Here is a 20,439-nt window from a genome sequence, read left to right on the forward strand (position 1 = left end):
TGGCTGGAACAGGGCAGGTATTGTCTAAGTTTTCTGTGCTGCTGGGTTGCCCCCCCCTTTTTTTTTTCTAGCATTTTGGGCAGAAAAAGTAGGCTTTCATCGGGGCTCTTTTGTTGTTTCTTTTCGGCCTGCCTGGGTTGCAGGTTTCTCCAGCACCCAGTCCAGCATATGTGAGGCAAAGACCAAACCCAGGGAACTAGCCACGTGTCATGTGGCTTCTGGCCCCCTTTCTACTTCAGAGCCTTTCTATGTTCGTTTTATCTGTAGTGTCCAGGAGTTTTAGCCATACTTAATTAGCAGGAGGAATAGAGAGAAGTGTACTTACCCATCTTTGGTCCAGAACCTATATGTTACATTTTAAATTAACTAGTAATATAAAATAGTAGAGAGAAACAGGTAGAATTAATTCTAATACTATGTTTCATTTAATACAATATATCCAAAATATTATTTCAACATATAATCAAAATTTTTTTAATTACTAATGAGCTATTTCACATTCCCTTTTTTATTCTGAATCTTTGCAACCAGTGTGTATTTTACACACAGCATTAGCCGCGTCTCAAGTGCACAAGCCACACATGGCTGGCGGCTGCCGTAGTGAACAGTGTATTTCCAGATGTGATGTTTGCCTAAACGTGCACGTGTGCTTGCTTCTCTCTCTTGCCACATACACACACGTGTCTTTTTGTTGAACCCTTTGATGATAAGTTGCTGAGAGTGCATGCCCTCTAAACATTGCTTTGCCCTTAATTGCAATTTAGTTTCTGTTTCATGACAGAGCTGTGTGTCTTTCTCTGCAGATTCCCCAGTTTAGAGGACCACAGGCTCTAGGGCCAGTTCCCACTGCCATTGGGGTCAGCATCGCTATCGACAAGATATCTGCTGCGGTGCTCAACATGGAAGAACCTGTAAGTTCTGCCTTTTCTTTCCAGTGTGCCTCAAGATGTCTTTTATTTTACAGTCACGTACATGGAAGTGGTAGACTAGGATTTGGGAGATCATCTTTGCCGTGATAGACAAACCCAAAACTCAGTGTGAATCCTTGCATTTCAGTTCTTAGGCTCTAGCTGGGGGACCTCAGACAATCCACTCCTTTTCCAGCCTCGCTCCCCTCATCCACAATGACCTATGTAAGTGGGAGGTGTTGTAATTGTTAACGGACTCATACCAAAACCCGTTGTTCAGAAATCCTCCTGTATTCTACAGAACTAAAAATGGTTCTTTTTCCATTGTGTTTCGGGCAAGATTAGTTTTCTTGGAGGAAAAGTATCTTTCTGATTGATGGCTTAGGGTAATTGAAATAATTTCTATCTTGAAACGCCACTATAGTTTTTTTACTGTGCTATTTCTTTTTTTTTTTTTTTTTACTATATAATTTTGAAGCAAAGGCTTCTGCACATGTGTTGCTGCACCAGATTTCAAAATGCCCGTCTTCGCATGAGCGCTGCCTCCCTCCTGGTATCAGCGCCGCCACGTGCCTGTAGTCAGGCTGTCCTGCATGTCATCACTCTCTTTCTGATCCAGGTTACAGTGAGCTCCTGTGACCTCCTGGTCGTAAGTGTTGGCCAGATGTCCATGCCCAGGGCCATCAACATCACCCAGAAACTCTGGACGGCAGGAGTCACGGCGGAAATCATGTACGACTGGTCACAGGTAATGAGACAAAGGGCACCAGTGAGTGGAGTGCAGATGGTCACAGCTTCCATGGCAAATCATCCTCTGCCACCGTGGGTTCTCAGGCTCTCTCTGCAGTTACAGTTGCTCCCTGTATTCCTTTCTCACGCCGCAGTAACAAATCACCACACACTTAGTTAAAAACAACACGGTTTATTAGTTGAGTACATTTCTGGAATTCGGAAGTCTGAAATCAGTAGTAACTGGACTCAACTTAGGGTGTTGATAGGGTTATCCTTTCTGAAGGTCTTGTGGGCGAAGTCCATTTCCTTGCCTTTCCCAGCTCCTGAAGGCTTCCCCCATTCTTTGGCTCCTGCCCCCGCCCTCTGTCTTTGACCTTGGCAGTGTAGCATCATCCTTCCTCTCTGACGTTTGCTTCTGCCCTTACATACCTCTAACTCCGACCCTCCTGTCTCTTCCTACAAGGACCCTTGGGATTGCACTGGGCCCACCCAGATAACCCAGGATAATCGCCCTGTATCCAGATCCTTAACTTTAGCACATCCACAAAGTCCCTTTTCCCACATAAGAAAATAAATTCCTGGGTTCTGGGGATGAGGACGTGGACACCTTTGCCATCCATTTTCCTGCCTGCCACACTCCCCAGAAGCATTCTGTGTTTACTGTGTTTTTAGCTTTATGTCTTCAGCCCTCCCTTACCTGACCGAACCCCTGGGTGGCCATCGCGTTGTGCCCGTGTTCACCCACACTCGGTGCCCCAGAGCCTGAAGACACAGATGCCTGGGGAGGCAGACCCCCGCTCCCTGCGGCTCTTTTCACATCACCTGACAAGTCGTTTCCGAAGCTGCCGCTGTCCCTTTGTGTTATGTAAAAATTCATGTCAGAAGTGAGCTGAACAGTAGTTTTTAATCATTTTAGAGCAGTACTGTCTTCCATATGTCAACTTGCTTCATAAATAGTTAGAGAAATGCTGTCTGTGTCTTCCAGTAAAATGTAACAGTGACTTCGGTCCTGCCCAGTGACATGCCCTTGCAGGCTTCTCTGCTCCAATGTTCTTTGCTTTGTCATTCAATTCTGCTCTTCACCATCCATAATTTTTTGCCTTTGCTTTCCTCAAAAGCCGTGTGTGTGTGTGTGTGTGTGTGTGTGTGTGTGTGTGTGTGTGTGTGTTGTATAATTTCTGGCACCTCCCATCAAGATTTGAAGCTTCTGGAGGGTAGGGGGGACGAGGAGCAGGATATAGGGGGATAAGTGGTAATGGAAGGAGACTTGACTTGGGCTGGCGAACTTGCAGTACAGTGCAGAGATGATGTGTTGTGCAACCGTGCACTGAAACCTGTATCATTTTGTTAAGCAGTATCACCCCAATGAATTCAATAAGAAGAAAAGGCGGGGGAAGATCCGAAGCTTCTGAAAACCTCTTACACATTGACAGCCCACGGCCCCCTTAGAACAGCAGTGAAAGTAAGATAGTGAGAGAGGGCTTCCCCTTCCTTTGCATTCTGTACGATGCTTCCTTAACATTCATAATCCCTGAGGTCAGCACGTTCACTTCGAGAAGACAGTTGAACACAGTGTTTTCATTCCTTTTAATTCCTTGAAGCTACCCTAGGTGCTCCGTGTTTATTTCATACACTATTTGTTTATTTCAGTCCCAAGAGGAATTGCAGGAGTACTGCAGACATCACGAAATCACCTATGTGGCCCTCGTCTCGGATAAAGAAGGGAGCCACGTCAAGGTAAAGACCGAAGGAAAGTTTTCACAGTTCAGTAGATTTCCAAAACTTCGTGCTGACTGTGGAGTACCCGACTTCCCACTTGCGTGGGGGTGGAAGTCCATTACTTTGCTCTCCCTCTGAATTGCTGGGCTTGTTATTGGAGAGAATATACAATAAGGAGGAGAGAATCTGAACATTTCCTTAGAACTTAAGAAAAAACTGCCATTGTAGTTTTTTCCTACTTTTTTCTCCTCGTGTTTTTTTCCATCTAAGAAAATAAAAATAATAATTAGAGCTGATGCTGGTGACTGACATATCCTCTGGCTGCTTACTAACCAGTTTTACTATTGTGTTTAACTAACAATGCTCAGAACTATACAACCTCATAACCTTTATTTCTGTTTTTTAAAGGGAGAAAATCAAAATCAACATTTTTCTCCTTGTTTTTCTCTTATAATGTCATTGTCTAGTTTTAATGAGTGTAATATTGGCTACATAAAATGAATTGGACAGTGTTCTCTGCTTTTCTGTTTTCTGGAGAATTTTATTCAGAATTGGTATTATTTCAAACTCATATATTTGGTAGAGTTCACCAGTAAAGCCACATGAGCTCAGATATAGTGCTTTTCAGGTTCCCTCTTGCTTCGTGAGTGAGTTTTGGTAGTTAGTATCTTTCCTAGAATATTTCCACTGCATCTAGATTTTCAAATATTCCCTGTTCTCTCACTTCTGTAGGATCTGTAGTTGTATCCCTCTTTCATTCCTGAATTGGTAACTCGTGTCTTCCGTCTTTTTTTTTTCTAATCAGCCTAACTAGAAGTTTATGAATTTTATCTTCCTCGAACCAGCTTTTGGTCTGCGTTTTTCCTATTTTTTTGTTTTCTACTTACTGATTTCCATTCTTTTTTTAAAGGTTTTATTTATTTGTTTTTAGAGAGAAGGGAAGGGAGGGAGAAAGAGAGGGAGAGAGGCAGCAATGTATCAACATTTTTGAGAGGTACATGGATCGGTTGCCTCTTACACGTCCCCAACTGGGGACCTGGCCCATAACCCAGGCACGTGTCCTGACTGGGAATCAAACTGATAACCTTTCAGTTCGCAGGCCAGAGCTTAATCCACTGAGGCACACCAGCCAGGGTTCCATTCTTTATTATATTTTTTATTCTGCTAATTTTGGATTTGGTTTATTCTCAGACAGAACTTTAGATCAGGGTTTAACAAACTACAGCCTGCAAGCCAAATCTGGCCCAGAGCCTGTTTTTTACAGCCTGTGAGCTGCAAGCCCTTTTTATGCTCTTTGTGTTTAAAGAAGAAGTGTGAGATAGAGACAATGTGTGGCCTGCAAAACAGAGTTTATGGTCTTGTTCTTCACAGAAAAAAAAAAAAAAAAAGCTTACCTGGCTTAGATCACAGATTATAGACTTTTTCTCTTCTAAAAATAAGCATTTAATGCTATCATTTTCACTCTAAGTACTGTATTAGTTGCATACCACACACTTTTTACATAGTAGTTTATTTTCACTCATTCAGAATATTTCCTAATTTTCTTGATGATTTCTTTTTTATCCATAGATTATTTAGAAGTGTGCGTGTTGTTTTCCAAATATTTGGGTAGTTTTAGAATATTTCTTTAATGATTTCTAGTTTGGTTCCTTTATGAGCAGAGATCATTCTCTATGTGATTTCAATACTCTAAATTTTATTGAGACAAGTTTTAAAGTCCAAAATATAGTCTGTTACTGTAAACGTTTCATGTACACTTGAAAAGAATGTGTATTCTACATTGTTAGGAGGAGTGTTTAATAGACATCAATTTGGGAGGGTTCTGGCCAGGATGGAGGTGTAGGTAGAAACATTTCTCTTCACAACCAAAAGGAGGATAACAACCAGTTTAAAAATTAAAAAAACAACTAGACCTGCCAGAAATTCAAACTGCATGGAAGTTTGACAACGAAGGAGTTAAACATTCATCCAGACTGGTATGAGGGGTGGAGACAGACAGCAAGGGCAGCGAGGACCCAAGGCAAGGCAGCAGCTGGCAGACAGGTGGGTCCCACATTCGTGTTCCAATAAGCCAGGAAGAACAATTGGGGAGTGAGACAGGCCGTGGAACCCAGGGTTTCATCACTGTAAACTAAAGACTCAAAACCTGTGGCTGTAAAAATCTGTGGGGGTTGTGGCAGTGGGAGAAACCCCCAGTCTCACAGGAGAGTGCATGGGAGAGGCCCACAGGGTCCTAGAATGTGCACAAACCCACCCACATGGGAATCAGGACCTGAAAGGGCACAATCTGCTTGTGGGAAGTGAAGGAAGGGACAGAAAGTGGGGCCAGAGCTGAGCCAGCTGCACTGTTCCCACTCAGACCCCTCCCCCACATACAGAGCCGTAATGCAGCAAAGAGGGTGCTCCACCTGGGCGAATGCCTAAGGTTCTGCCCCTTACTACATAACAGGTGCACCAAGACAAAGAAATATGGCCCAAGTGAAAAAACAGATCAGAACTCCAGAAAAATAAGTGATAAGGAGATAGCCAACCTATCAGATGCGGAGTTCAAAACACTGGTAATCAGGATGCTCACAGAACTGATTGAACTCAGTCACAAAATGAAGGAAGAGATGAAGGCTACCCAGAGTGAAATAAAGGAAAATATACAGGGAACCAACAGGGAAGGGAAGGAAACTGGGACTGAAACCAATGATTTGAAACAAAAGGAGGAAATAAACATTCAACTGGAACAGAATGAAGAATCAAGAATTCAAAAAATTGTAGCCCTGGCTGGTATAGCTCAGTGGATTGAGCGCAGGCCTATGAACCAAACAACCACGGTTCGATTCCCAGTCAGGACACATGCCTGGGTTGCAGGACAGTTCCCAACAGGGGATGCACGAAAGGCAACCGTACTTTGATATTTCTCTCCCTCTGTCCTTCCCTTCCCCTCTAAAGATAGATAATTTTTTTTTAATTTGAGGAGAGGCTTAGGAACCTCTGGGATGGCTTAAAATACCCCAACATCTGAATCATAGGGGTACCAGAAGGAGAAAAGGAAGAGCAAGAAATTGAAAACTTACTTGAAAAGATAATGAAGGAAAACTTTCCCAATCTGGCAAAAAAAATAGATTTCCAGAAAGTCCAGGAAGCTCAAAGAGTCCCAAAGAAGTTGGACCCAAAAAGGAACCCACTAAGACGCATCATAATTAAGGTACTTTGAAAGATAAGGAAAGAATATTAAAAGCAGCAAGAGAAAAGGAGAGAGTCACCTACAAAGGAGTTCCCCTAAGACTGTCAGCTGATTTCTCAAAAGAAGTGACTGGAAAGAAGTATTCCAAGTCACGAAAGGCAAGGGCTTAAATGCCCTTGCCAGATTACTCTATCCAGCAAAGCTATTATTTACAATGGAAGGGCAGATAAAGTGCTTCCCAGATAAGACCAAGTTAAAGGGGTTCCTCATCACCAAGCCCTTATTATATGACATGTTAAAGGGACTTATCTAAGAAACAGAAGATCAAAAACTACAAACAGTAAAATGACAACAAACTCACAACTATCAACAGCTAAACCTAAAAAAAAAACAAAAACTAAGCAAATAGCTAGGACAGGAACAGGATCACAGAAATGGAGATCACATGGAGGATTATCAGTGGGAACAGGTAGGTGGAGAATGGGGGAAAAGTTACAGAAAATAAGAAGCATGATTGGTAGGCACACAATAGACAGGGGAGGTTAAGAATAGTGTAGGAAATGGAGAAGCCAAAGAACTTATATGTATGACCCATGGACATGAGCTAAAGGGAGGGTGCATTGCAGGGAGGAGGGAAATAAAGGGAATAAAAGAATTGGGACAACTATAATAGCATAATCAATAAAATATACTTTAAGAAAAAGAACAAAATCAACTTGTTCATCTTAGTTTACACCATTACTTAAATCTTCTGTATCTTTACTGACTTATTTTGTCTATATGTTCTATCAGTTACTGAGGAGCATTAGTCTCCAGCTATAACTGTAGATTTATCTGTTTCTCCTTTTAGTTCTATCACTTCTGCTTCTGTATTTTTTAACTGTTGTTTGGCCCTGGCTGGTATGGCTCAGTTGGCTGAATGCCAACCTGCTGGCCCAAAGGTTGCCATTTCGATTCATAGTCAGAGCACAGGCCTAGGTTGTGGGCCAGGTCCCCAGCTGGGAGGAGTGTGAGAGGCAAGCCATCGATGTTCGTCTCACACATAAATGTTTCTCTCCCTCTCTTTCTCCCTCCCCGCTAAAAGTAAATAAACAAAATATTTTTTAAAAATGAAAAGAAACTGTTATTTGGTGAGTACACATTTAGGATTTTATATCTAATTGATGAGTTGACTTATTTATCATGAAATGTTTTTTTATCCCTGGTTATATTTCTGGCTCCAAAGTCTTTTGGTTAGTGTTTGCATGGCCTACCTTTCTCCATCCTGGCTGTGTCTATTTAAAGTGGGTTCTTTAGAGGCTGTCACTAAGTGAGTTTTGCTTTTTTAATCCAGCCTTTTAAAAACTAGAGTGGTTAGGCCATTTATATGTGATACAGTTATTTAAATGGTTGAATTTAAATCTACCATTTTACTGTCCTTTTTCCATTTTTTCTGTTTTCTTGCCCTCTTTTTAAATTCTACTCCATTTTTATCTCTACTATCAGTTTACTGACTATAATTCTTTATCTTTGGTGAGACTTTTTAGTGACTTCTCTAGGGTTTATAGGATACATCTCTAATTTATTACATTGTACCTTCAAAAAGTATCATACACCCTCACATATATTAGAACAGAATACTTCCATTTTCCCTTTCTGTCATCTTTGATTCTGTTGGTCCCAAATATTTTTTCTACTTATGTTATAAAACCCGTAGCACATTGTTTATATTTTGGTTTTAGTTAGCTATCTTTTAAAGAGGTTTTTTTAAGCCCTGGCTGGTGTAGCTCAGTGGTTTGAGCACGGGCCTGCGAATCAAAGGATCGCGGTTCAATTCCCAGTCAGGGCACATGCCTGGGTTGCAGGCCAGTTCCCTACAGGCCAGTTCCCAGTAGGGGACGCACAAAAGGCAACCATACATTGATGTTTCTCTCCCTCTCTCCCGCCCTTCCCCTCTAAAGATAAATAAAATCTTAAAAAATAATAATAATAAAGAGGTTTTTAATAAGGGAGAAATGTCCTTTATATTTACCATTTCTGAAACTGTTTATTCCTTTGTGTTGAGCCAGGTAACATTCTGATTTAATTTAACTTTCTGTCTGAAGAACTTCCTTTACTGTTTCTGCTTAGTATAGTCTGCTGGTAATAAATGCTCTCAGCTGTTATTGGTCTGAAAAATCTTCATTTTACCTGTATTTCTTTTTTTTTTTAAGATTTTATTTATTTATTTCTGGAGGGGGGAAGGGAAGGAGAAGTAGAGGGAGAGAAACATCGATTAGCTGCCTCTCGTAGGCACCCCAGTCGGCACCCCAGTCGGAGACTGAACGGCAGACAGCCTTTGCCCTGCAGGACAACACCCAACCAGCTGAGCCACACTGGCTAGGGCATGAGTCACACTTTTGTTTTACCACTTTGCATTCCTAATCATTTTTGATTGGTTGTTGGACATTATGAATTTTACATTTTGGGGTGCTGGGTTTTCTTATGTTCTCATAAACACTGCTGAGCTTTGTTTTAGGATGTAATTAGGATCCTTGGATACTGTTTGACCCTTTGAAGTCTTGATTTTAAGTTTTGTTAGGGCACATTCAGGGCAACCTTTAGTCTTGGCCTAATTTAGTCCCTAGAAAGGCACCCATTGGAGGATTCTGCCTCATGACCTATGTATTATGAGACCTCTCTACGCTGGTAAGAACAAGAACTATTCCCAGCCCTGTCAGTTCCAGAAATTATTATGCCCACTAATTTTGGCAGTTACTTCCTTGGCCTTGGATGTTTTCCTCTCACCTATGCCAGTTCAGGTCTCTGCCAAAGATGTGAGTGGACTCCTCTGCAGACCTTCAGAAATCCTTCCTTCTCTGAGTTTAGCTCTCTCTTCTTTGACCTTCTGCCCCACCATTTCTAGCCACCTTGGCCTGCCTAGACGTCAGTCTGTCTCTCTGACCAGCAAGATTCAGGTCTCTGGTTAGGTGCCCCTTCCTGGCACCACAGTCTGCAAATTGCCTCACACAATAACCTGGCACTTGTAGGCTCACTTTGTTCCCCTTCTCTCGGAAATAATGGTCCTCCACTGCTTATTGTCCAGTGGTCTAAAAACCACTGTTTATGCTTTATCTGGTTTTGTAGTTTACGGCCAGAGGCCAGTTCTTGTAGTGGTTAATCCTTCATGGGCAGATTTGAAAGTCCTTGCTACTAGCCTGCTTGTTAGTCACAAATCATGAATGACCCTAAGTTCCACTGATCAGGCCTCTTCCAGAGCAGTGATTGCTCCTGCAGTATTACCAAGAGATGACTGTCTAGTCTCTGCTAGATCATTGCAGTGTCATAACGCAGTGCTCTAATGGCTGGCACATTTTTAGAAACTGACATCAGAATCTGCTTCCCAAACTTTACACTCACGGGTCCTGGTTCTGCCCTCTGGAGTAGTCAAGGTAACACATCGAATTTTTCCTCCTTCTCTCAAGTACTTTCGAATAAATTTTAGGAGACAGCTGCCGTGCCACTTTAACCCCTCTTTTCTGGTGTAAACATTCCAGTTACTGAAGCCATTCCTCGTAACATGGTTTCCAGATCTTTGACCCTCTTAACCTCCTCTAGACACACTTAACTTAGTGTCTGTCTGTAAATGTGATGCTAAAGTTCTGCAGAGTGCTCTAAGCACGTTCTGACTAAATGGGAAGGGCCTCTGACCTCCCTCAATCCAGATACCATATTTCTCCTAATACAGCCTGTGAGCAAACTCTTAGCAACTGTATGGTTCCTGTGGCTCATACTGATTCATCAACTAAAACCCATTAGGCTTTTCTCTTTTCAAAAAATTTTTGAAAGGTTTTCTTTATATTTTTAGAGAGGGGGAAGGAGGGAGTAAGAAAGGGAGAGAAACATCAATGTGTGGTTGCCTCTCATGTACCCCCTATTGGGGACCTGGTCCACAACCCAGGCGTGTGCCTGACTGGGAATCAAACCAGTGACCCTTTGGTTCACAGGCCGGCACTCAGTCCACTGAGCCACAGCAGCCAGGGCCCCATTAGGCTTTTCACAGTTATTACCATGCCTGACTGGTCTACAATAGAGGCTTTACTTTCAGGAGTTCGTATTTATCTCCATTAAATGTGACCTTGTTCACTTCAACATCATTCCAGCTTGCCCAACTTTTTTTAGTCTTGCTTTTGCCTCTGTTAATGATGGGTAATGGCATCACCTTCACATTTGAAGGATAAGGCATCAATCACTTCATTCATCCATTCAGCAGCAAATACATTTTAAGCATTCAGGGCAGGAGGGGTTAAATGTAGGTCCATGAAGGATACAGAGACATTTAAGCCACAGGTTCTGCTGTCAAGGATCCTGCAATCTGGTAGGAAACATAAGACATTTGTGTATGATTATGACGTAGAAAATGCTAAATGCCATGAAAATCTTACAGAGAAAGTTCTCCGAGAATTTGACAGCCTAGCAGATTATTTCAGAGCTGGCAGGCATGTCTGCAGAGTGGTGGTGTGATTTATGCTGGATTATCATGGATAGGCAAGATATAAGTATGTGCTGAAAGGTACTCTTAAGCTGAAAGAATAGCAAAGGTAATGGTAGTTCTTTCATTAGGTCATCTGAAAGATATGGGCAGGCCCCAGAGCACTATTCTGGTATTAACCTTACTAGTCCATTTGGGGTGAAACAGAAAGACTGTAAAGAAGGGGACTTCCACCAGAAAGAGTGGTTCTAGCTAGATCGTGGAGCCGAAATGTCCAGTCAAGAAATTTGGAATTTATTTAGCAATCAGCGGGGAGCCAGTGTTTTTAACAGAAGGGGCCATCAGAATTGTGTATGAGAAAACTAACCTACAGGGATTTGTAGTGTGACATGGAGTGAGGGAAAGCCAAAGACAGGGATAGCAGCAGGAGGAATACGGGCCAGCCCACACGGAGGCTGAGTGCTGGCCCGGGGAGTGGAGAGGGGAAGGGCAGGCACCTTAAAAGCAGGATGATAGCACCTGGGTTTGCAAAGGAGCGGGAGTTGTAGGAACCTTGGCAATGGACCAGAGGATGTTTAGAGAAATGTGTGAAAAAATGAAATAAAATAGGAGCTGATTTGTCTTGGCCTTTTCTTTAATTCTTTCACCTGCGATAAGCTGTTCTGGTCTAGACTTGGCGTTTCTCAATAGCCACACTGAGGCATCCTGGGCCAGATGACTCTTTGTGAGACCGCTGTCTTGTGCATTACAGGATTGCTAGCAGCATGCCTAGTTTCTACGCACTGGATGCTCCACAGTCCACAGCTGTCACAGCCAGAAGTGTCTCTGAACTTGACCAAATGTCCTGTGGGGAGCAAGATTGCCTGTGGTTAGGACACCAGCCTAAACTGTTGCCTCGTCTGACTGTAGTATTCTAATTTAGCCGGTTGGCTTCTGAAATGATGGAGCTGTTTCATTCTCTTTAAGGTTAAGTCTTTTGAGAAGGAAAGGCAAACAGAGAAACGCGTGCTGGAGTCTGATCTTGTGGACCACGTTGTGCAGAAACTGAGGACTAAAGTCAGTGATGAAAGGACCCTCAGGTAACTTTAATAGACAAAAACCCAGAAAATCAGCTTTGACCTCCTGCATAGAACATATGCGCACTCACTTTACAAGTCAACTGGATCCTCCTGGAAACAGAGATCAGCCTGCATTACTTTCAGCGAGCCGCTGCACTGCTTCTGAGCAGCTCAGCCATTTAACCGTGCGGCACCCTGCCTAAGACTGGTCATATCTTACTTTCCACACGTGTGTCCAGGGGTCCCTGGACCATACTTTGAGAATCTTTCATGTATAGTAAATATGGTATTCAATTGCTAGAAGACTTTGAATTATGACACTGTAAAATGCTGTGCAGCCTTTAGTTCTAGTAAAGCCAAGTTTATTGCCATGGAAGGATTTCCACAGATAGGATATAGGGTATGACCCTTTTTTTAAATTTTATTTATTGATGACAGAGAGAGAGAAAAGGAGAGATTGAGCTGTGACTCCATCCATTTATTTTTACTGGTTTCTTCTTGTATGTGCCCTGACCAGGGATCAAACCTGCAACCTTGGTGTATCAGGACAGTGCTCTGACCAACTGAGCTACCTTGCCAGGGCCTGATCCTATTTTTACTTCAACCAGAATGCATAACCCATACATAAAAAAAAAATGTCTGGGATGATGTACCACATTTTTAACTTGTACTTATTTCTGGTTATTGGGATTACAGGAGGTCTAGTTTTCTTTTTGTTTAGTTTTCCTTTTGTTTTGTTTTCTTATTAAGGTCTTAAATTTCTTAAAGCTGTTCTATATATTTGTTACTCTTATATATATATATTCATAATCAGAAAATAATGAGCCCTGGCTGGTGTAGCTCAGTGGACTGAGCGCGAGCCTGTGAACCAGAGTATCGAGGTTCTATTCCCAGTCAGGGCACCTGCCTGGGTTGCAGGCCAGTTCCCAGCAGGGGACCCACGAGAGGCAACCATACATTGATATTCTCTCCCTCTGTCCTTTCCCTCTAAAGATAAATAAATAAAATCTTTTTTTTTTATCTATAGTTAAGCATTGACTTTCTCGGGTCAATAATCCACTTGCTATATTTTATTTTATTTTATTTATTTTTTAAAGATTTTATTTATTTATCTTTAGAGGGGAAGGGAAGGAGAGAGGGAGAGGAACATCAGTGTATGGTTGCCTTTCATGCGTCCCCTGCTGGGAACTGGCCTGCAGGGAACCAACCTGCAACCCAAGCATGTGCCCTGACTGGGAATTGAACCTCGATCATGTGGTTCGCAGGCCTGTGCTCAGTCCACTGAGCTACACCAGCCAGGGCCAATAAAATCTTAAAAAAAAAAAAAAAAGAAAAGAATGGATTTTTGGCTTACATCAGTGTTCTCAACCAGCACTGATGGTGAGGGTTGTGCCGTTCAAGGCACATTTGGCCATGTTTGTGGGCATTTTTGGTTGTTACAATGGGGGTGCTGCTAGTGTCTAGTAGGGACTAAGGATGCTGCTGAACATTCCACAGTGCACAGGGCTGACAGCCCCCCCCCAACAAAGAATTGTATGGCCCAAAATGTCAATAATGCCAAGACTGAGAAATCCTGGCTTATGTAAATGATTTTTGTTTCTTTACCTTCTCTGGCTCCACCCCCCCCAATCTGCACCCCACTTGCATAAATTCATCATCAGGTTTTTTCCAGGGTAGTGTGTTTCTGAAGTAACCAGGTATTAATTAGAGTTGCAGATCCAAATCAAAGACAGCGATTTCAAGAAGACAAAAAGGTCAACTAATTATTAGTGAGTCCATGAACATTATCAAGACACTTAATAGGCCAGATGGAATTTAATTTTAGAAAGGTTTAAAATCTTTCCTCCTATATGATTATTTTCCTGTTTTCCCAACATAGAGTGCTGTTGTGTCTCTGAAAGGCTATAAATTAATTCAGTCTTTAAAGAACATTCATTCACAGCTTTGAAAGAATCTCCTTGTTTACTAAATGGTCTCCTGTGGGTGATCGCCAGGGTGCTGCCGTAATGGAGGCAGGGCCTGCTGTTGCTGATGTTTCCTCGTATTGTGAGAACGGAAAGAACCACCCATTATATTTCGTTGAAATTAGCTTCTTATGTTTAGCCAGGATTTACAACCCAGCTGAATAAATCAGAATGTTGTCTTTAGGCATTTGTTCATTTGAAATGACATCCTTACAGTTTTTACCTGCTCTTGACTAAAGCATAAGTAAATGCAAAGTTGTTGTTTTTCCTTCACTAATAACCAATAGTTACAAAATACTTTTACATTTAATAGAAAAAATGGTTTACTCTAAGTAATCTGTGTTGCTTTTGGCTTATTGACCGTTTTCTAATTGTTTTTATTTGGTTGTTTTTAGAGAAGCTTCCGATAACCTTGCAGTACAAAATCTGAAGGGGTCATTTTCTAATGCTTCAGGTATAATTACTAATTATAATCTAAACATAACAAGACTTTTATGTGTCTTTGCTGTAAGCACTTATGACTGTGGCTAACTCCTTGTTGCATGAAATATATATTTTTTAAATTATATATATATATATATATATATATATATATAGTTAACTGTACCAAATGGGATTTATCCGTATGTTTTGAAACTCACATCCTAGAAAATGAGAAAATGACAATTGAGCATTTGACTTCTGATCCTGGTCTTCTTTGTTTTACTGTCTTATTTTTATAAGTAGTTCAATCAGTTCAAAATTCAATAAGTACTTCAACTTAGTTTATGGTATAGATTTATTAAATGAGGGTCATATTCCTGGAAATTTTCCCCACACAGAGGATTGAAGAATTTTGAAATGCCTTGAAGAAAGGCACTATATACATTTTATTTTCATGAAAGCCAAGCAGGAACAGTGGTGTTAGTTATGCCTTCACTTTTATCAGGTGATCTTACTGAAAAAGAAATGCCCTAATTATGTCCATGAGAAGATATATTTGGCTGTTAGCAGAATTGGGTCTTTTTGGTTCACTTCTGTTAGCATAGACTTTCTGGCACCTTCAGATTTCAAATACTTTGAGGATTTAAAGGAAGTACTTGAGTTTCAGAGATAGTTTGATTTTTTTCCCTTAGGTTCATGGGTTTTAGTGACTCACGTTGCCTCCCTTATGCTTTTCCCAGCTCCCACTCCCGCCTGAGCAGAGAAGGCTGTTGGTCTTGACAGAAGCATCAAAACTGCTGGGTGCTGGGGTCCTGGGTTCCCCCTGGGCAAGTGTGGGCTGCTGCAGAGAGGAAACGAGGCCCAGACATAATCTAGCCCTTAGAGTCACCCCAGAGGGGGTTCTGTTACCATCTCTGTCCTCTCCGTGGTGTGTTACGGAACACAGGACCAGAGAAGGCCAAGAATTCTGAAGCTGTCTCTGTTTCAGGTCTGTTTGAAATCCACGGCACAACAGTTGTTCCCATTGTGAGTGTGGTAGCCCCGGAGAAGCTGTCAGCCAGCACTCGGCGGCGGTACGAAACTCAGGTACGTGGCAGAGTTTCCCAGGCTTTCTAATGTGAGCCACAAAGGAGAAGAAAACTGGAATTAATTTGATAGGAGTGTTAGTGTACTACAGACACACGGGAGAGACAGATCAGCATCTGCTTCACAGAGGGGGTCCCTGAGGGCCTGAGACAGGCAGGGAGGCAGGGTTAGGGCAGGCCAGGTGGGAGGGACACAGCTAGTGAGTGGGTGGGACACCGGCCTCGCTCGGGAAGAGGGGAGTGCTAGAGAGCAGCATGTTTCAGGAACGTAATTAGTTTGAGATATAAAATATTGGGTCACCTCATTTTTGTAAGCTCTGCCGTGTCTCGGGTTTCAGTGGAAACTCATTTTTCACGTCATTCTACCATATTTCAGTTCCATGTTTTCACTGCTGTCGCCTTCCCCTTTTCCAAATTTAGCCTGGTACTGGACTCTCCCTGCTTCCTGGTGCAGTCTCACTGCTCCAAGCCTTTACTGGGTGTCATCCCAAAATTATAAAGAAATAAGCAACGAGGTGGATTATTAAACAAATCATAAGGGTAGGCTATGAAATCTCATTTCCCCTGAGATCATTAATAGGATACACATACATCTTTCTGAGGTGGATTAAGAGCAAGTCCTAGGATAATATTTGGGATCCATTCTAGGCTTTGGTTCGTCACCTGTGATTGTTTCCTGGAATAGAAGATAAAATGACAAGAACAATGGCTTGATTTGACAGATTCTGAATTCCGACATTTCTTCTTATTAGGTACAAACCCGACTTCAGACGTCCCTTGCCAACTTACATCAGAAAAGCAGTGAAATTGAAATTTTGGCTGTAAGTTCCTTTCTTTAACACTTCGAGGATGGCTTCCGCCCATATTGTCCATGTAGCTCCCTCAGAGGCCAGGACTTTTTCACTTGGTGTCAGCAGTACTGGGGTGCAAGCCTATTATCACTGATGGGAACCACGTGGAATTTAACTCTGTAAAGAACCTGGGAGAACATTGAAGGTTTTGTGTTTGTTTCTCTTACTGGTTTCCTGTGAAAGATGAGGGGGCAGTGAAAACGAAGATCACTTTTTAAACGTTTGAGGCCTCTGCCTCACGGAGTCCACACCAAGTATTGGCAGCCGTGTTGAGCCTTTGGAGCGTGTGCGATGTTTGGGAACGAGGAGAGTCAGTTCGCCCGGGCAGAGACCTCATCCAGGCAGTTCACTGAGTCTGCTTTATAGCTCATACAGCAGCTTCCCAGACTCTGCCAGCCCTGTTCATGCTGCTCCCTCAAAGTGATGTCATCACAAGTCATGTGCCACTGTGGGTTCCCTGACAGGTGACATGCATTTTTATGTACTAACAGGTGGATCTCCCCAAAGAAACAATCTTACAGTTTTTATCACTGGAGGTAAGCAAAATGAACTCTTCTGCATTGTGGCTTTTAAAGTCCCAAGGCTCTGCCAAAAGAAAACTGAAAATGGCATTATTTTCTAAGCAATATTAGGTATTTCTAATGGCAGTTCCAGAAATTTGGTAACATTGTTCCTTCATGTGACATAGACCATATTTTTTGGACTATTTTCCCCCCCAAATTTAGAAGGGAAAGGGGGTGTATCTTCTAGTCCAAATGTAGCTTACCTGGCTTGGCTTGGGGGGGCAGCCTATGTTATTTATGTTATTAAAGATTTTACCACGTTTTTTGCTTCAAAAATTTTTTTCCTATTTTCCTCCTCTAAAACCTAGGGGTGTCTTATGGTCTGGTATGTCTTACAGTCTGAAAAAGATTGAAGGAATCATACTTTCCTAGTAACCGTCTTTTAAATTTTAGAGATTATTTAACAAATACCTAGTGCTTTTATTGAGTGTCAGGCTCAGGCAGGCCTTGTCCTAAGCTTTTTATTATTAAACTCATGTAATCTAAACAATCTTAAGAGAGAGGTACTGTGTTTGTTACCCCCATTTTACAGAAGACAGAAGTAGAGAGGTTAAATCTTACTCAAGGTCAACCAACTACTAAGTAGCAGAACCAGGATTTGAATGTAGGCAACGCAGTAGCATATATGTTCCTAAAAACTATACATGCTCTGCCCCCGCTGGTTTGGCTCAGTGGATTGAGCACTGGCCTGTGAACCAGAGGGTTGCCAGTTTGATTCCCAGTCAGGGCAAATGCTTGGGTTGCAGGCCAGGTCCCCAGTAGGGGGCTCGGGAGAGGCAACCACACATTGACGCCTCTCTCCCCCCCCCAAAAAAAAAGGAAAAAAAACTATACATGCTCTGCTGTTGCAAACCTTTATTCCAACTAGGAAAGCTCATTTATCTAACTATTTGGAAGACTTTTTTGTAAAAATTAAGTTAAATTAGTTAGGTAATATTTGGGGGCTTTTTTTAACAGGTACATACCCTAATTATCAAATAACCAAATAAAAACTTTTAAAAATTTGAATAGTTAAACCTTTGCTATTAAGAATGCTTAACTATTTGATTCCCAGTCAGGGTATATGCCTGGGTTGCAGCCAGGTCCCCAGTAGGGGGTGTGTGGGAGGCAACCACACATTAATGTTTCTCTCCCTCACCCTTCCCCTCTAAAAATAAATAAATAAAATCTTTAAAAATATAATATAAAAAGAATGCTTAATAGCTAAGCTTAATAGCTTAATCATAGCTATAAGTGATTTTTGCAACATGTCATATATCAAAGAATACTTTGTCTATCCACAGTGTTTAGTCAGATTAAATCAGATGAAAAATGAACCTTGTCTCAGAAATAACATTTCATACTGCATTTTCTGTGTTGTCTTGTAAATACCACCATAGTGGCACTGTATTGCTTTATGAACCATTCAAATGGATGCACATCAGAGGTGATATATCCATTTTACACAAAGTAAACAAGAGGTAGAAATAACTGGTCTAAAGTCACATTAGCACAGTGTGGCTGCAATACTGTTAACCAGGATCTAATAAGGTAGTCTGTGGTAAAGAAAACTGATGCTTCAAAGGAGGAACCCCAGCGGTTGCCCCACCAGTCCTAGTGTCTTCTTCACTCTACTTAAAGGGGGGAGTGGCAAAAACAAGACAGTTAATAAACCCCAGTACCTGCTGTGAAGCCTGATCTGTTTTTTCCTAGTGGGATGCTGATGAACAGGCATTTAACACAACTGTGAAGCAGCTGCTGGCCCGCCTGCCGAAGCAAAGATACCTGAAATTGGTCTGTGATGAAATTTATAACATCAAAGTAGAAAAAAAGTAAGTTATCACTTAGCCATCACAGATTTCAAAATGGGTTAAAACTCGAGGGGTTTTGAAGTGACATAGTATAGGAGGGCAGGCCCCTTGTAGCACAGGCTTCCCCAGCCGGGCGAGTGTTCTAGGAATCCATCTGTATCACTGCACCGACTGGTGGTGGTGTGAGAGGCTGCACTCAGCTTCAGTAAAATTTTTTTTTGAAGACTCTGTCAACACATTTGCCTATTTCATGATGGGTGATTCACAAGCTCACCTGCCCACACCACACAGTATTCAGCAGTTTTTGACCAAAAGCAGTTTGATCCCCATGCCTCACCCTCCCTATTCACCCAGTCTCGCCCCAAGTGACTTCTTATTTCCCTGGATGAAAAATGTCAAGGGGAAATGTTCTGCCAATGTAGAAGAGGTGAAACAAAAACAGCACAGAACTAACGGGCATCCAAATTAATGTGTAAAACCAAGCAGTGGAAAAGTCTCAATACGTGTATCCATCAAATGGAGAGTACTTTGAAGGTGAATGAAGTTTAAACATGTAATACACAATTTTTTATAAATGTTTTTTGCATTCCCCCCATATTGTCTTACTGAGATTTGATGGCTGATAAGTTGTTATGTTAGAACTGCAGTGGTAACCACTTAATCTTCCTCAGGACCGTGTCACAGCCACAGTCTTATTAGTAATGAAACAGGCCCCAGGGGTAGCTATCCCCATTATTATTTTAATCACCCAGGTAACTCTTAGATATGTTTAAATAGTCAAAAACAGCCATGACTGTCTTGCTTTGTCCTCATGTCAGAGGCCAGTGGTTCCCGTGATCTCCCCTAAAGGCAATGAACGACGCCTGCACAGCCCCGTCCAGGACCTCTGCTGCAGACCCTAGCCAGTTCACAGCTCTTGGGAACCTTGTATAATGCTTCAGTGCCCAGCCTGCCGCCTCTTTTACTCGTAAAATAATTCATTAACCTCGCTCTTCACTCATTAGACTGACCCTGCCTTTCCCCTCTTTTGCAGGGTGTCTGTGCTGTTCCTGTACAGCTACAGAGACGACTACTACAGAATCTTATTCTGATCCTGAAGGACAGTCACCATGTCATTCAGACAGGAGCTTACCCTATAAAATGTTGTGCATTCACTGTAATTTTAAATTAACTTTACATTCTTAAAAGATGTCTCACAAAGTGGAGCTTTGTTTTTCATGTGTTATACATATATATAAAAAATTATCCTTTTGAGTATAATAAATGCTTTTATATTTGCTGCTTTTTCATTATAAATGTATTGACACTAAAGGTTTTGTAAAGCTAGGAGAGAAGAAAAAAGCCTTGTTCTTACCTTAGCCCTACTAAGCACATGAAAATGTCCAAACTGAAGGACATAATCAAATATCATCAACTTACAATCTTTATTCTTTTCTTTTTTTATTTACAATCTTTATTCTTAATTTTGTAATATGTTTATCCGAAGGTGCTTAGGCAAATTCTCATTTGACTATGAGAACTCATACAAATTTACTAAAGGTATTATGATGATAAAACTATATAACCAGTTGGGAAGAATACCCATGAACTAACACAACTTCTAAAGAAATTTTCCGGTTTTAATTCCAATAACCTAGAAGATTGGAGTAAAAGCCTGCTCATAATCATATAATTCCAGAATCAGTAATTATTGCCAGAAACTACTACCATGGGGAGGGGAA

General features: G+C 41.7%; 1 protein-coding gene across 1 annotated transcript in view; it reads left to right on the forward strand.

Annotated features, from left to right (window-relative positions):
- EIF2AK4 (eukaryotic translation initiation factor 2 alpha kinase 4) overlaps positions 1-20,376 on the forward strand; it is a 106,405-nt gene extending 86,029 nt beyond the window's left edge. Inside the window, exons 30-39 of the mRNA XM_037161686.2 lie at positions 804-911; positions 1,528-1,656; positions 3,291-3,377; positions 11,951-12,063; positions 14,402-14,460; positions 15,418-15,515; positions 16,267-16,335; positions 16,857-16,901; positions 18,621-18,739; positions 19,752-20,376. Of these exons, the coding sequence (XP_037017581.2) occupies positions 804-911; positions 1,528-1,656; positions 3,291-3,377; positions 11,951-12,063; positions 14,402-14,460; positions 15,418-15,515; positions 16,267-16,335; positions 16,857-16,901; positions 18,621-18,739; positions 19,752-19,809 (885 nt within the window). The 3' untranslated portion in view covers positions 19,810-20,376. The remainder of the gene's footprint in view (positions 1-803; positions 912-1,527; positions 1,657-3,290; positions 3,378-11,950; positions 12,064-14,401; positions 14,461-15,417; positions 15,516-16,266; positions 16,336-16,856; positions 16,902-18,620; positions 18,740-19,751) is intronic.
- Positions 20,377-20,439: the final 63 nt, after the last annotated feature.

Source organism: Artibeus jamaicensis, unplaced genomic scaffold (genome assembly GCF_021234435.1).
Source record: "Artibeus jamaicensis isolate MK-2021 breed Jamaican fruit bat unplaced genomic scaffold, CSHL_Jam_final contig_1132, whole genome shotgun sequence".
NCBI lineage: Eukaryota > Metazoa > Chordata > Mammalia > Chiroptera > Phyllostomidae > Artibeus > Artibeus jamaicensis.